Source organism: Diospyros lotus, chromosome 7, assembly GCF_014633365.1.
Source record: "Diospyros lotus cultivar Yz01 chromosome 7, ASM1463336v1, whole genome shotgun sequence".
In the NCBI taxonomy this organism is placed as follows: domain Eukaryota; kingdom Viridiplantae; phylum Streptophyta; class Magnoliopsida; order Ericales; family Ebenaceae; genus Diospyros; species Diospyros lotus.
In genome coordinates, this window is record NC_068344.1 from 29118007 (window position 1) to 29130632 (window position 12626).

Genomic DNA, 12626 nt, shown 5'->3' on the forward strand with positions numbered 1-12626 from the left:
TCCGGTTTCTGCATCTTTCTTCCTTCTTCAACAGCCTCGATAATTAGAAAGGAATGAAATATTAATTATGGGATATATATTTTTGTAAAATTATTGTTCTATTTAAGAGGAACCAATCTTTGTATATGATTTCCTGATGGGCTTGCATGTAGTTTATTTATACACATAATGAGAAGAAGATGAGAGCCATTGCTATGAGGAAGATAAAGGAGTTGATCACCCACTGGTGTGGTTCTGGCCCATGTAAAGAATAAAGTTCTTGTTTGTTACAGTGTATATTGCGTGGTCAAAGGGTAATCTTAATTTCTCTCGCCAAACATTCTTTATTACACTCTTTTCTTATTTCACGTGTTTAATTAAACTGGAGGTATCTAGTTAGGGTTGTTAGTTAAATTGTAAAGATTTAAGATGGAAAGAAAAGAAGAATAACAAGAAGAAGAGGGAAGTCTCAGCTCTCTGCCAAGGACAGAAGTAGAACGAGTAAGGTACAGTCTAAATTAACTGGCATGGACTCCGTTTAATTATTTTCATCATTATTCTCATTATTCATAGGTTGGAAGGAGAGAATTATTGTGATCTAGCCTAAATTAGGCATTCATCAAAATTGTAGCAAGAGGTTTTTACATATTGAAGTATTGGGATCTAGTCTAATTATGCCTGAGAGTGTGCCACTATATTCTTGTATAACTTAAAAGAGAGTAGAATGTGTGATGATATTTTGTAATTATCTTTATTATAATAGAATATTTTTCAGAGCTTGTCCCGTTGTTTTTTTTCTTAATATTGGAGAGTTTTTTACATTAAACTTTTGTCTCTTATATTTTTATTTGTATTCTATTACATGGTGGGAAAAAGTAATTTTAAGAAAATTTCACAATTTATCAAATCTCTATCTAATTTTCCCAACAAAACATTCTTTATTAAACTCTTTTCTTATTTCACGTGTTTAATTAAATTGAAGGTATCTAGTTATGGTGGTTAGTTAAATTGTGAAGCTTTAAGATGAAAAGAAAAGAAAAAGAATAACAAGTAGAAGAGGGAAAGTCTCAGCTCTCTGCCAACGGCAGAAGTTGGACGAGAAGTTGGACGAGGAAGGTACAGAAAAATTAAAAATAATATATTAAGCAAACAATATTGTATATCAGATATAAAAAATTAAATACATAATTTTTTTAAACCATCGTCAACATGAAAAAAACTACATAAAGGATTGTTTTACTTTGAAAATATATTTTTGAAATAACCCAAAACAATTATTTTACGTTCAAATGAATAGATCCTAAAATGCTTATAATATTTTCCAATGAATATGATAAATAAATAAATTTAGAATTTTTAAATAAAAATGAATATTATTTTACAAATAAAAAAGAGTAAATTTAGATAATAAATAAAAGACATACTCTCTTGGCTAACAGCTTTAGCTAACTCATTCAGTTATTTCTTAATTACTAATTAATGACATGAATTTTGGACAACGGTGTACGTAATTAAGTAAGTTCAACAGGTAATTTGTACGTTGTTTGTTATAGAGAACGAGTAATGTGGGAGTAATAATAGGATTGAAATAAAAAAAATTTTGGTTAGGTGGATGAACTTAGGATTATGCGAAGTCAAAACTAAGACCAAATGCAAAACAGTCATTTTTCAAACATATTCGGAATTGATCCAAAGGAATGGTGTCCTTCGATTAAAACTATCAATGACATATCCTATAGATTTCGAGCAAATTTAAAAAGTTTAACATTTTTCTGTTACTTTTGATTTTACATTAAATGAACCTGATTTTATAGCAGTTTTTGGGTAAATCCCGTTGAATTAAAAAAAAAAACAATCGTCATTTTACGTAATATGAAATAAATATAGTAATCATTCAATCACAAGGACACTAAAATTTTACGTAAAAAACTCCCTCAATATGAGAAATAAAAATCACGCGATCGAAATTTACCCAAAACTTTCACTATCAAACAAAAAATAAGAATACATAAAAGTCTTCTCTAATTGTAACTAGAGGTACATAATAATATATTTTCAAAAATAAAACACTCTTGAAACTAAATAACTACAATAAGAAATATGAGAGATCTCACTAAATAAACAAAGTCAAAAACTATTGTAAAAACCTATAAAAAGGAGAAATACAAAACTGATCTCCACTGTTCAGATTGTAGAACCGTTCGTTGTGAGCAAGTTGACAAATTTCAACCAAATCTGACAACTAATCAAATCTCAAACGGCCTCTTGATCAAAATTGGACTGCAACAACAACTATTGCAAAAACCTATTAATAGAGAGCTCTAAAACTAATCTTCATCATTCAGATTGTAGAGCTGTGTGTTGTGAACACGTTGACTAAATTTCAGCAAAATCAAACCACGGATCGAACCCCAAACAATGTCTTGATCAAAATTTGATTGCACATCTTTTTTCCAATGTCGGCACTTTTCTCCTGCCCTTTTTCTTATGTACCGAAGCCACATTAGAAGGGTTTTAAACCCTTTTATACTTGATATTGTTTAGAAAAAAAATTCCTCTAAATCTTTCATATAAGTTTAACTTATATGGATTTTACTTTACCTAATTAATGATTAAGTAAAAATTAATAGTTCATCTCCACAAAAGAGGAAACCAGCCCAACAGAATTAATATACTAGTCAAACTTTGGTATGTTTTTGGTAATAAACTTAGTCTATATTAATAGATGTATTCATTGTTCAGACAAAGTCGTTTATTTATTTATTTTGTTAGTTTTATTTTTTCTGCTAAGTAATTTGATTGGTTATGTATTTAATGTTGAATCAAGATCTCTCTAGCGCCAAACCCTAGCTAGGTGAAAGGTCAGGAATTATTTATTTCATAGCCGTCATCAGCCTTCTCCTTCTTATCATCTCCTTCCTCTCAAGGCCATTTTCCTATTACTACCCCTTGCTTTGATCCCTTCATAGCTATCCGCAACACTTTTTCTTGCTTGATCCCTTTTGTTTTGTCCCTTCTCTCTCCTGTCAGCCATCGTCGGCTTCCTACTTCCATGGTCTTCTTCTTCCTCATCCCCCTGCTTATTGTGTGCGCTCAACTTTGTGAAGATAATAATAAGACGACTCAAATAAGAACAGAGAGTTGAGAAGAAAGAACTATCATTGTTCTAATTGTGAAGTGAGAACTAAAACTAAAACTAATTACACGAGAATAGATCTTAGCTTTTATATTGTTTTTGTAACTGATTGAACAATTGTAACTAACTTCAATAACAAACATTTGGTAGCAGACTAGTTAATTACATTGCTAACTATTTTAAAAAAATTAGTTTACACAGTTTTAACAGCATTTGTCTGCACAATCTTCTTAGGATTTTGACACCTAAAATCCAGTTTCATATTGTCTTTTCAAACCTAAAATCTAGGGAAGAGGATCTATTACCCCTCCCTCATCTTGACCTTTGAAGATCGCTTTTATCACGGGCACAAATTCCTCTCTTGGCCTCTTAATTACTCGAGTGAAACATTCGAGGAAGGTGACAACAAAGATGAAGCTGGTTGTTCAATGTAAAAGCTCAACCATCGGACACTAATCTACTAGTTTTGTTCTTCCTTAGCTGAGCTCTAGTTTTTGTGGTTATGTAGTTCCTCGTGTTGTTTACTTTTCCTTATGGTTCATATTAGATGTTTTTGCTTAGACTTTATGCTGGTTGTATTTTCCCTTTTTGTTCCCTTATGTTCCTTGCATCCTAGGCTTTTTTGGGTTTGGTAGATTTGGTGTATGCTTACATGCTGACTAAGCAAAAATTAATTTAGTCATCCTGTCATACATGATTTTGTGTGAATATCTTCTACTTGTCATCAATCCCAAATGCTTCTAATTTATGCTCATTCTTAATTTCTAGTATGGGATTAGTTTCTTTTGGTCTTATGCTAGTTTTGGTATGTTTATATTTATGAGTTTTAATCTCTATAAATGAATTTATGAGAATGCAATGCATAGAAGATTACAAGAAAACGCAGTCCACTAAGAAGAAAAAAAAGAAAAGAAAAGAAAGAAAGAAGCAATGCAATCGAAGGCGTCAAACACAAAAATGCCCTCTGTAGCTAATTTTTAAAAAATATCTTAATATACTAAATATATTATTAAATGAATAAATATATCATAAATATCATGTTTGATATATAATATATAGAGAAATGTACAACTTGATTTTGATATATATATCCTTAATCTTAATTCAAAATATTATTACAAAAACTCAAAGTATATTCGTATCGTTTCAAAATAGAAACAATAAGTATAAAATTAATAGTAAATTATTATACATTTAATATATTTTTTTTAATTTTAAAATATTTTTTATATTTAATTTATATTTATTTGCATACAACTATATTAAGATCATATATGTGTCACATTATAAGAACATAAAATGTCAACTTTAATGTATAATTTGATTCATATTTTTATTCGATTTAAAAAAAAAAATCTCAACTCATTTATATTAAAATAAATTTATATTATATTAATTTTTTTTAATTTTACCACTTAGCTACGGACTTTCTATTTCGTCGCTAAATAAATTAAAATTATTTTTATAATAATCAAAATATATTTATAAAAATTGAAAATAAAATTATATTTAGCGACAGATTAAATATTTCGTCGGAAAAATCAATTTTTTATTTTTTATTTTTGATTTTAGTGATGGGAATATGTATTCGTCGCTAATTTTAGAGATGAAAATACCAATCTATTTCTAATTTTAGAGACGGATTAATATTTCTATCTCTGAAATTTAAAATTAAAAGAAAAATAAAATAAAATTTTTTATTCAGATATGGAATAAATTTTTCATCGCAATTTAACCATGGAGTATTTATTTTCGTCACTAAATAAAAAATTTTATTTTATTTTTAAATTTTAGCGATGGAAGTATTAATTTGTCTCTAATTTTAGAGACGGATTGATATTTCTGTCGTTGAAAATCTAATTTAGCGACGGAATATTTTTCCGTCACTATTTTCTCTAGCTAATTCGTCGCTAGTTTTATAATGTAAATCCATTGCTATTCCGTCATTGTTTCGTCGCAATATAGCGACGAAAATTTTCATCGCTAAAAGACTGTCGCTAAATCACGAATTTTTTGTAATGGAAATTATAAATTCAGATATCAAAATAACCTTTTACCTATATTTAAAATCATCAAAATGCTCTAACAAATGATAAGACATCTAAAAAAATTCCTACATTTAGCATAAAAGATTATTTTATTACAAATGTTCTGTGAAACAATTGAGAACCAATAATAAATTTAATCACAGGGTACATGTATTAAATACACTTATTTTAGAGCTAGCATATAAAATAATAAGAAATGTCCAGTTATTAATGGACATGAAACGGTCGAAACCTGCCAACCATCTCATGCTTGTCACGAGGGTGGGTCAAATACACTAATTTCAGACTTCTAATTTAAAGCTCTTTATTGAATGAAGAAACTAATTGAAGTGGTAGAGGGTTGATATTCAAACTTCTCCCCAATTATGGCTTTCTTTCTTCCTGCATTCTCAGGCCAACATACCTACACAAAACCACACATATTAAGACAAGAGAAAAATACAAGTTAGACATAGGAGGAAAGATAATTACCGGCCGAGCATCATGAGAGTAGCCTGAGGATTGGTTCCTGGGGTCGATGTGAAGGTGGATCCATCAAGAACTCGTAATGCATCAATTCCCAAAACCCTAAAACGAGGATCAACGACCTTCCCAACCACACAACCACCATGGTAGTGGTACATGGACGTTAGCATTTTGTGACAAAATGTTTCAAATGCTACATCATCAGTTTTGTTTTCTGGCAAAGATAGCCCAACAAATTTAAATTCTTTAGTTCCATTCTGGCCCTGAAACTTGTACGTCTCCATGGCTTTGGAGTTTATTAACCTGTCAAGATTTTTTGTTCCTAACACACAATTTGCCAAGTCTGTTGGGTTTGACAAGTAATTGAAGCGAACCTTTGGGGTTCTTCTCACATTTGTGGATGACGCTAGACGAAGTGAACCCGTTGAGAGAGGCCTTGATAGTTTTTCAACAATAGATAATACAGTGAAGTTCGCGGGAGGAGATGGGTTTGGGAAGAGGATGAAGTTTACTGGAGAATCGAAAGGATAAGAACCTGACGCGGCTTCAATATAGTAATCTTCTGTTATTCCTGCAATTGCAATTCCTGAATCCTCTACTTGAAATGGAGGAGATATATTAATATCAAAACGAGGATTATCAGCTAAAAATTGGCCAACCATGGGATGGTGCTTCACTATGGGAATGCTCAAGGATGATAGATATGACTTTGGACCAACTCCACTTAGCAACAAAAGTTGAGGGCTACCAAGAGTTCCAGCGCTTAAAATTACTTCTCCTTTGGGTTTTAGCATGGCTCGATGTAGCTTACCCTTTGAGTCGGTATAGATGACTCCAACAGCTGACAAGCCTTGTGTAAAACATAGCACCAAACAAAAATTAGTACTTGCGCAAGCAAAAAAACATTAGATTTGTCGTTGTTATAGTCTCTCTTAGAAGCAACTGTTTTTTGGCATTCTTATTAAATAACTTTTATTAATGAATTGTTTTGTGAAATTTTTATAGAAAATTATCTCAAACTACCAAATATATATATATATATATGTGCGTGTGTATAAATATAACTAGGTGGGGATTAATGTATACAAAATAATAATTTTTTTGCCAAAAATGCTATATAAGTACCTGATGAATTTGAGGAGAAAATCACCCTCTCAACTGTGGCATGAATGGCCACTCGAATGTTCTTTGATACAGCTTTGTTCAAGAGCTCAACTGCACCATGGCGTCGCCCATTCCCATCGAAGATTGATCCTCCAATCTTGGTTCCTATAATGTGATCAAAGGTAAATCCATTGTCAGGGCCATTACCTGCTTCTAGAAGTGCTTCTTTCACTGAAGATTGCCATGTTCCAAGAATGGGTTTGGAGACAATAGTCTCTTCAACCCATTTATACGACTCGTTGACAAGTTTCATGTCCCACTCGATGCCAGATTTTGCATAGAAGTATGGGTCGGCTCTCGAGTAGAAGCCAAAATTTAACATGGTTCCCCCACCAAGAATCCTTCCTCTTACATTTGGAATGCCATCTTCAGATGTGAAAGCTTGAGCAGGTGAGTCTTTGTCATTTGCTTCTAAGATGTTAGTCATAAGATTCGCTTCGAGTAAGACTTCTGGTCTTTCATATGGTGAGCTACCCCTTTCAAGTAGTAGAACAGAATGGCTTTTTGATAGAGTGGCAGCTAGAGGACAACCAACTGCCCCTCCGCCAACTACTATGTAATCATAGTACTGTTTTGAAGGAAATTTAGTTGCATCATTAACAAACTTCAAGTAATCTTGATCTGCAGAGTGCAAGATAAGAATTGATAAGACTTTTATTGATGTTAGAAAAATACTCCTTATGTAGCATTAAGTATTAGCAATGCATGTGAGTTTATTTGGTCAATTTTATATGAACTCAACGCCAAATTAATCATGCACGATTAAATTTAAATTTTTGATTTGAAAACGGCTCATTTATAAAGCTTACCCCAATTAAACTTAAGCTAGATTGGATCGATCAAATGGGTCTCAATTTCAAAGTCTAAAAAATTAATTATACAAAAAAATTAAATTAAATTTTTTTTGTAGCAATAAAAAATATTAAGATCTATAAATTAAACTTATTCTAATATTACTAAAGTGAAAAACAAAAGGAAAATCATCTAGACAAAAAAATAATAGATTTAACCTTTTAACCTCATGAAAGTTAAAAGTCTAACAATGATTGGATTCGACTATGTCAATCGATTTAAAAATATATATAGAATTAAAATAAGCCAAGTTGGAAGTAAAAAAAACGAATCAAATTAATCAAATTACAGTAATTATGATTTTTTATTATTTTATTAAAGTTGCATCTCTTGCTTTTATGTTTACGTGACCCAGTGTCATCATCAATTATTCATTTACCAAAGGCAAAATCCTAGTTGTGACGACAGCAATGTACACTTCAATATGATGTATTAAACATAAACTTCAAAAAATTTCAAATTTATCAGTGATCGTGTACGTGGATACAGGAATTGAATTTTACACAACTTTGCCAAATTGGGAACTTGTGGAATTAAACACTAAATTGATATAACCTCTTAATTGATTTCTTCTATAAAAAAAAAACATAAATTATTGATAAATTGGAATGCAGAAGATAGAGATAAAACTATATATATAGCTATTTTGTTACTGCGGGAAGAATTGGAAATAAGTTTTAACCTACAATCATGATCATTTTCTTCTCAATATGCTTTAATGCATCCAGATGAAAAGTAAAAACTTGTCCCTTAAACGTCATTCCATTTCTTTTCCTTTTCTACCCGTAAAAGAGCGCAAGCTTGCACTAACTATTCAAAAATAAAGTGACAGAAAGGTAAATTAACTTACAAGAAAAAGGAAAATAAAAAGATAAGAATACTAGCCTTGGTTATGGGATTCAGAAGCCAAAGAAATTCTGGGTTGAGGAACAATGAAGAAGATGAAGACAAAAAAGATGGCGAAAAGCGCTGGCTTCTGCATCTTTCTTCTTCAACAACTTCGAATAGAAAATTAAAGAATGAAAGATGAATGTGTAAGATTAGTACTACTCTGTTTAGAGGAACCAAACCAGTTTGTGTGTATAATCTCTCTAATCTGCATGCGCGTGGCTCTATTTATAGATACATCTGCACACAAAAGAAGATGAGGAGCCGCAGATATGAACAGGATAAAACAATTGACCGCACTGGCCCCGGCCCTCCAAAGTTGTCTGCTTATTTGTTATGTTATATTCAAATAAGATGTGGCAAACATCTTGATTATGACTTTGACACTTGAATTCTAGTAGCCTTCGCAATGAGAAAATATCAGTTCATTTCGTAGAAGTCTTTCTATTTATCGTACTGATTTTTGATAAATTTAAAATTTAAAATATAATTTATCTTCGTTAATTGTCATGTATGTATTCAGATTATGGATATATGACAAAATAATAGTGAGTTATAGTACGTACCAGATTAACATAATAATGCAATTGCATAAGGTCAACGCGGTGGATTGAAACTGAAAAATGATAAGGTAGAGGTATTTGGGTAATACAAGCAATTGGGATGAGATTCGTAAGCAATTAATGTTCTTAAAATTAATTTCTTTTAAGAACATTAATTAATATCTGGCCATTTAACAATGTGTACAAATTGATTTGGACAGCTAAAACTAAAAGAATTGGAACTACAATATTAATTTATTAGTGATTTGAGTGACCAAAAAATATGGACGTGGACGATGGAGTGAATCAACAAATTTATCACATTGTTTCTTAGCTGCTACTTTTTCTATTCTTTACAAGTTATTATAAGAAAAGATGATCATATCATCATAATGATCATAAATAAATGCTTTCAACTTTCAAGACCCTAGGAATTAGGACAGAAGGCCAATTGCCATTTCAACTTTCAAGCTATGCTATGCTGGCAGGGTTAGTTTTATATTTGCATCTTTTTTCTCGACTGACTTTAATATATGGACATTTAACGTGATTGCACGAATCGCATAAATAAAAGTCGCCCTACACGCATCGCATAGGACTCAATAATTGGCCCAAAACAATTTTCTTTTTTATGGCAAATGTTGTTCCGCGTGATTAGATTTGTTCGAATAAATTAACTTTATTATATACACTTAAAAGGATATACACGTAAAAGGGTAGTGGACGTTGAATTTTATTTGATGATATGGCTAACGTCTTCAAAGAATAAATTAATTACAAAATTACAAATTGAAGGAAGTCAATAATAACAACAAAAAGTTTAGGATAGAGACCCTAAGTTCGATAATAACGTAGTGGCCGAACTTAAGGTAGAAGTTATTGAATTTATTTGTTAACCCTTCGCCCATAAAACCGTTAGTATTATTAATCACTAATTTTTAATTTAATCTTAAATTTGTTTTACTTCCTTCAGGGCACCAGTTTCTGTTAGAGTCTGTCAACATCTCTGGTTTAGTTAATAGAAACATCAAATATCTGATAAGTTGGCCTCCACTATTAATTACTCAATTAAAAAGTTCAACTACTAACTTAGCTAGGATGCGTAAGGGATAAGTTATCTCAAATGGCTCCTCTAATAAGTTATTTTTAATGTATTGATGACTAATATGTATACCTTCACTAAATTATAACCTAATACATTGTGTTTTTTGGTTACGTAAATTTCTTCTTTTATTAAAAAAAAGTCAAATTACAATTTTAATTTGAACTTTTAATTTTATCCATTAACGGACCACCATTAAATTGTACCAAGACTATTTCGCCTTTGATTGAATTTTATGCATGGATTAGGATGGAAACATTCAAATTGAAAGTAGCTGAGAACCTTGGAAATTTCTTTTTCTTTTCTGATAAGGCTGCTGATTTGGTGATTTCTTGGGATCCTTTCCACCTACAGGTCAGAAGGAATTCGTCAACGAACCAAAGTTATACAATTAATACAACGATTGCATGAGATCGATATTGAGAAAATACCTTATATTTGAATGAATTTGCTTACATTTTTTGGACCATTGCAACCATTCTTTGGTGGTGGACGAGAGTTTGAGTTGGAAGGATGGGAGGAAAGTGAAAAAAGGTTGAATGCTTTAAAAAAAAAAAAAATGGAAAAATTGTGTTCGTTACTTTAAGGTTTTTGAAAATTTTGTCTTATCATTTAAAAATTATATTAAATAACTTTGACCTTTAATACATAAGATATCGCAATTATCCCCTTTTGTAGTTAAGCAATTATTCAGAAACCCTATAGTTCTCTATTGATGTTAACATAATTATGTATGTATGTATAAATTTTTCAAAATACCATTGTGAGTTTGTAATGTCTATATATGGTGCCTTTGTTATAAATAATCATAAAAACGCCAACTACTTTGAATGTTTTTAAACAAATATCAAAGTTGGATATCAATCAACAAAGAAAGAAGGGTGTTTGTTGATGAACTTCGACAATTAGTGACTAGTGTTCTTGGAGTTGTAACAAGCTCCGTAAAGCATAAGGGCGTGCTCAGGGCTTCGAGTAGCAAAGGATTGAGCTATGGTATCGATGGAGATTTAAATAGTTATTTTCGTTAAAAAACGAGGGACAAACAGGTAAACGATTTGATACAATTGTAATTTTTGATATGTTTGTATGGACACAAGATAAAAAAAGAGATAAGAAGTTAAAAAAAAAAAGTTAAAAAATTAATTAGGTTTTGGAGAGTCCCTTTCCTGTTTTGATAGGTTTTGGATGTGAATCATATAGATTTTGACATGGCAAGTCAGAGGCAAAGCTAGAATAGCTCCATATCATAATATGCGCAAGAAAAGCCCTATCGCTTCAGACAGAAGTTATGTTCCCAATCAAATGTGCCGGTGAGAGGATGAGTTACTTAGTATAATGGATCTCAAGTATTGCAAAGCCTCCCAATAGCATCAAGTAACTCAAAATTTGCAATCTATATCCTATCCTCCTATATCTCCTGAACTCTTACGTGCCCTTTTTATATTTGGATTAAATAATGATAGGATAAATTTATAAATGAAATAAAATAATGATGACATTAAATAATATGGTCTTATAATTAATAAATGAGGTATTATTTAAAATTATAAGTCTTTCATATCTAATGTGTCAAATTGTCAATAAATTATTGATGTTATTAATTGACGAATAATAAACTCCTCTTGTACCGTATATAGTTTGTTACTTAATTTGTCATTTCGGTTTAATGAGTTTGAGTCAACACTTTAAAATCTTGAGTCACCCTTCTTGTTATAAACCTATAATCAATTAGTCAAAGATGTGAAAGATCTCTTAGCGAGAACAAACCAGTTGCAAAGTTATAAGAGCTTGTTCTCTTTGCTATTTTTTAGCCATTTTTAATTTTACAAAATAGTAAAAATATGTTTATTTTACTATTTCCAAAAAATGTATTTTCGAAAATAAGAAAAATTTTATAAAGGAAATCCAAAATAACTTTTGTTCTGAGTCTTTTTAGCCAAAACATACTGAAAAATCCCAAAATGCAGAAAGTAGACACCCTTTATTTGTGTGTGCGCGCGCGCGCGCGTGCATGCGTCCGTACTCACCGCCTACTCCACCATCTTCTCGTCTTCTCCGTTCTCTAGACTGCCAGCCACCGTCTCTGCCATCGACTGACAAGGCCTTTCTAGTCATGACATCTACGTCACCATTGTCACTCGATAACCACCGTTGAGGCTCATGCCACCACTTCTTTTGCCATTACGCTCGGCCACTATGAAACGTCATAACCACTTCATCTTTGCCTTCTTAGCGATTTTCGGCTACTGCCTCTTCATCTTCTCTTCCCTTTATATCTAGATCGACTTTTTCTTTGTTCATTCCCGCCACTATATATATATGTATGTATGTATGTATGTTTGTATTCGTAGGTGTTGAGTTCGACTGAAAGTTTAAGCTTAGATCTATGGAAATTCAATAATTGGATATTGTTAGTTTTTTGGTTTGTTGGTTGACAGGGATAAGGGTGT

General features: G+C 31.3%; 1 protein-coding gene across 1 annotated transcript; it reads right to left on the reverse strand.

The window, feature by feature from the left end:
• Positions 1–5233: 5233 nt before the first annotated feature.
• Positions 5234–8818, reverse strand: LOC127806144 (sinalpyl alcohol oxidase Nec3-like). The gene is made up of 4 exons (XM_052343231.1): positions 8530–8818; positions 6754–7413; positions 5635–6478; positions 5234–5566 (listed from the first exon to the last, which is right to left on the reverse strand). The coding sequence occupies exons 1-4, from the start codon at positions 8624–8626 to the stop codon at positions 5527–5529; spliced, it is 1641 nt and encodes a 546-aa protein (XP_052199191.1). The 5' UTR covers positions 8627–8818; the 3' UTR covers positions 5234–5526.
• Between the last annotated feature and the right edge of the window lie 3808 nt (positions 8819–12626).

Bases quoted from the DNA above. Each gene is read 5' to 3' on its own strand.
- LOC127806144 (XM_052343231.1), bottom strand. From the start codon at position 8,626: ATGCAGAAGCCAGCGCTTTTCGCCATCTTTTTTGTCTTCATCTTCTTC. The intron at 7,414-8,529 runs GCTAGTATTCTT...TGCACTCTGCAG, and splicing joins TTCTGAATCCCATAACCAAG to ATCAAGATTACTTGAAGTTT. The intron at 6,479-6,753 runs GTACTTATATAG...GTTTTACACAAG, and splicing joins TTTCTCCTCAAATTCATCAG to GCTTGTCAGCTGTTGGAGTC.